This window comes from Micropterus salmoides, unplaced genomic scaffold (genome assembly GCF_014851395.1).
Source record: "Micropterus salmoides isolate LMB-PRFRI ecotype aquatic unplaced genomic scaffold, ASM1485139v1 Ms_hic_scaffold_8, whole genome shotgun sequence".
In the NCBI taxonomy this organism is placed as follows: domain Eukaryota; kingdom Metazoa; phylum Chordata; class Actinopteri; order Centrarchiformes; family Centrarchidae; genus Micropterus; species Micropterus salmoides.
The window spans coordinates 25,189,339-25,194,044 of record NW_024044570.1 but is presented as its reverse complement, the minus strand read 5'-3'; the positions used below and the strand labels follow the sequence as shown (position 1 = coordinate 25,194,044).

At 40.2% G+C, this 4,706-nt stretch overlaps 1 protein-coding gene across 1 annotated transcript; it reads right to left on the bottom strand.

The window, feature by feature from the left end:
• Nucleotides 1-40: 40 nt before the first annotated feature.
• uevld (UEV and lactate/malate dehyrogenase domains) lies at nucleotides 41-4,569 on the bottom strand. The gene is given in 13 exon segments (XM_038705339.1): nucleotides 41-942; nucleotides 1,322-1,445; nucleotides 1,643-1,724; nucleotides 1,843-1,923; nucleotides 1,926-2,006; nucleotides 2,117-2,287; nucleotides 2,630-2,735; nucleotides 2,860-2,954; nucleotides 3,040-3,181; nucleotides 3,286-3,449; nucleotides 3,547-3,612; nucleotides 3,698-3,782; nucleotides 4,528-4,569. Coding segments are annotated over 13 exon segments (1,404 nt in total). The 3' UTR covers nucleotides 41-777.
• Nucleotides 4,570-4,706: the final 137 nt, after the last annotated feature.

Below are 4,706 nucleotides of genomic sequence, written 5' to 3'. Positions count from 1 at the left end.
GTTGTCTGTTGTCTTCTCTTTCCCACAGAGACAGTCCACACATGGTTTAAGATATTTATTGCACACCCACAAAATAGTGTAGTTGTACTGTACATATATTTTCTTCTCCAAAGTATTTTACACAAAATAACACAAGAGCATAGGCCTTTTAAATATGTAATTTGAGAGGTTTTTTCATATTGTCATTAAATATGTTAATGGCACAAAGACTGCAAATAAGGCCACTCAAATATACAAGCAGTACTTCTGAGTCAACACCAGCACCCTGTACTGCATATGATATACATACCTTATACTTTATCTCCCAACACCCTGATTTTTTCCAAAAGAATTAAGGATTGGGTTAGTACAAAAAAACAACAATTACATTATCACATACATCTTTGGTAAAAGTAGTCTATGCCAAATTCAACTTGAGCTGTTAGTGACAAAAATATAATAAAAGGTCAACTATAAGCATCACTATTCTTTACATGCTTTTGCATAGAATTTCATGGCTTTGAAAGTGCATTCAAGTATCTTTTTCCAAATTGCAAATTTTGTACGAGACAAAAATAGTAACTTCTCAGTGCTGGTAAATAGTTACAAAAATGCTTATTTAAGCCAGCAATTTTGTCCATAATTTTAACTGGTAGTAGCTAACAAACTGCATTTAACTTGAGCACAGATACAGTCTGTCTGCTGAGGGTGTGTTTACTGGGAAACTGCCCTGCCAGTGAGCAGCTGCTGCTCCCATACTGGTCAGTTATGCCAAAACAGGGAGTACAATCATATCCTTCATATCCTAAGCTGACTCATGAGGTCAAAGAGGGAGGCGACACTGCCCCTCAGCTTGGAGTCTTCCTCCTGTCCCAGTGACACTCCAGCCAAGCGTGTGGAACCATTTGATCCCATGATGCACGGCAGGCTGAGGAACACCTCTGCACCTATGCCGCCCCATCCCTAAAGCAAACAGAGAACAGAGATGAACCTGAAAAATCTTCTATAATCCAATGTCAATGAAAATGTACTTTAAAGAAACAGCTTGTCATCTATACAAAAGGCACAAGAGACATTTATTTGATATCATAATAGTAAGCTTAACTTTCATTTCCTTCACTGGTATCATTGTCATAACAACCTAGAACAAAAATTAAACGTAAATTTCCTATTGTTTGAGGCAATTTGATTTCACTGAAACCCCTATAACTTCATGTCAGTGTCAAGCACTGATGCTACTGACTTTACACACTTAGGGAAATAAATGAAGTGAAGCACAACACATGAAAATAGCAGTAAATATAATTCTGTTGTTTTGACACAAGACACTTGTGGGTTCTACCTGAGCCAGTGTGGAGACAGAGTGGGTCTTCATCTTATCTGTCAGCACACTGTTTGTGATGTCAGCAATGGAGAGACCCACAGACCACGACCGCTGGCCTCGATTCTTCATCATCTCAAACGCTCTAAAGCACAGAAAAGTGTGTGCTTTTAAACTTTATATTTGAATGCAGAAAACCCCATCATGAATTCTTCTAATCTCATCTTATTCTCTAAATTCCTAAAAGGTCCTTCAACAGCACCTTTGTCCACAATTTCAGATTTAGTTCATTAAACTACAAATAAATCCTTAACTCGAGGTCATACTTATTCATGCCAGTACCTGTCTAACAGTGGTTTGGAGCTGGAGCCTGCAGCGATCTCTGGCTGCTGGGAGCTCAGCCCAGTATTGCTCATCACAGCAACTGAGAGACAAAAACAATGACAAGCTCAATCATGTGAGTCCATTACAAAAAAATGGAAAGGTATGAGATGGTTATGCAAAACAAAAAAAATATTTCTAATTGATCTGCTCTTGCTCACCTTTATTGTCTGAAAGTTCTCCTATGACCCAGGCTGGTTTGTGAGTGTTCAGGTTAATATCCAGAATATGACTAAGTCGTCTGAGTCCAGGTTACACCCTGCTCCGATCACCCGTGTCGGAGGCAGGCCACTCTGCCTCCAGGCAACATGGGTCATGATGTCCACTGGAATTGGACAAGAAGCAGGACAGAGTTGACGATATATATATAAAAAAAAGGATAATGAGCAGAGGGGTCTATTCCTTAGAGGGCGTGTCTTTTTCTCCAACACCAACCTGGTTGTGAAGCGATGAGCATCACTGCATTGGGACTGAGACGCGCCAGATTTGGGATGATTCCTCTGTACAAGTCCACATTAGTCTGAACCACACTTACATACGACTGCTCGCTGCTCCACGCATTTGCAGTCACCACGACAACCCTGGAGCCCGCGGAGGCGGATATATCTGACAAAATGAGAGTCATCCAGAGTCAATTCCTGCAGACATCTAACAGAAAACTTTGTAGAATTATAGTCAAAGCTTAAAGCGCAGTTTCTACCCACAAACTCTGTGTTAACTCTGGATTCATTCCTGTTGGATATCGTTAATAAAATAAAACAATTTCTGTGATTCCTCTGACCGCTCAAAGTTCAAGGTCAGCTACAGAACAGCAGCTGGTTGGGATTCAGTGAATGTTTGCTGTGATAGCGGTGAGTCATCAAGGACAGCCTCTCTAACCACAATGCCAATCTGCTATGACTCTGCCAAGAGGCACATTATGGTGTGACAGTACAGAAAGTGACTTACCTCTTGATACGTCAACCTTAGGCAGACTAAATATCTCTAGATCTGTACTGCCGCCCTTGGTGGAACTCTCGGCGACGTCAATGAAAACAAGTTTATCCACTTCACACTGGATGAAAATTTGAAGAAAGAAATTATCTTCAGCTTTAGAATATAAGAATTTGACATTTTAATTCGAGCTGCTTAAGTATAAAATATGAACTAAAATTCCTGACATGTAAAAAGGTGATTACCTTTGATAAAATACTCATCACTGATGCCATTCCTAAATCTCCTCCCCCGATAACTGAGACTTTGTTGGTCGGTTTATCATGATGTACGATTCCACCTGAAATAGAAACGAGTTAAGATAACAATAGCAAGCAACTATTTGATTATTGATCAACAGCAAAGCTGCATATCAAGTGAAGCACCATCATTTATCTGGAGATTAGAGACAAAAGCCAGAAGCTCATTGGGGTCTTTATTTTCTCCTGTGGTCTTTGTAGAGAGTGGAGGATCCTCCTCAAACTTGGCAGACATCTCATTCAGAAGACTCACAACAGATGACTTGGGCTGTTACGGAGCAAAAAACCAAACACAGCAGCAAACCTGATGAGAACACCTCAGAACATCTTCCATGCAATTTTAAAAATCACCCAGATAGTATAAAGCCTTACATAATCCCAGGTGTGCAGCCCTGGCAGGTGGATCCGTCCCCGAGCATCTACATGCTTGCCCTCCCTGATGACCATGTTAGGGGTTGGTCTCAGGAGGCATATGGGAGGAGTGATGGGGAATGAGTCCATTAGCCATAGCTGAATGGGAAAGTTGTAGGAGCGGCCTTAAGATAAAGACGCTGCCATCAGTACATAATGTCCTTACATTGACATGATAAGCCCATTTCCTTGGACAGTTCTAGTGTCAGAAGTCAGCCTTACCTTCATACTGGACAGGGAGGTTGCCAATTAATTTCAGGAGATCTTTTTGGGTGCCGTCACTAAATGCTGAAATTGACAAGAAACAGATGTAAAGTCATGTATGTAGAGGTCTACAAAAGATGAATTAAGTGTTTTCCAAGGAAAAACCTACTGTATGTGCCTGTGAACGGTTTCATCCCAGGGTAGATGCGATACATTTTCTGCAGCTCCTCAACAGCAACATCATGGAATTTGTACTAATATCCAGGGATAAAAAGACACTGTGGTTGCTGAGATGAAGGCAGTATATGAACATCTCTATACTGGTGTATTATGCATAATTAACTATTATTTACTGTTGTCAGGACAATGAAGCTTGGGCCCACCCATTTTTAATCATTGTTGTAATCTCATTTTGACATTAATTCCTTATTTTTTGGCTGTATACACAAATGTTTTCAGTTTTTATTTAACATATAAAGAGCAATCAATCAAGGAGGCTCCATAATATTATCCTTCCAAATCCATGAGGGATTTAGTATATAATTCAGGATTTTATTGCCATCATGCTGCTTCCCATAACACATTAAAATGAGCTGCCCTGTACGCATGCTCAGATGCTACGGACTCAACAGCACTACTGGAACATGTTGTTTTTGTAGCTCATGGGAATTTTAATAGCAAATATCGAGGAAGACATACGAATTAACTGCATTTCAAAGCATATCTTTGGACAATTTTATAATAAATGTAACAGCACTGTGTGGTGACCAAAAGCCAAACAAATCGATTTTCATCGACACCATCGCTGGACTTGTTTTGGAAAACAAAGTTGACTATAAAGTCATATTTTCGTATTATCAACGTTAATTCAGGACATGTTAAGTAACAGAGCTGGTTCAGCCAGTTGGGGAAGGGTGACAGCAACATAGTAGCCTGCTATGCTAGCCGGCACTGGTAACACAGTTTAAATTAAGCTTTCAAAGCCTGTAAATAACTAACCTTGGAGAGGATCCGCTCTATTTTCTCTGAACTGAGGTCCATCTATTGATGTACAACTAAAAATGACGCGTCTTTCTGATTTCGACCCTCTTGACGGTTGTCTTCAACTTCAGCAGAAAAGACAACTTCCGCAAACTTTCAGCAGTAGCTAAGCATAACGACAGCTCCCTCCCATTTGG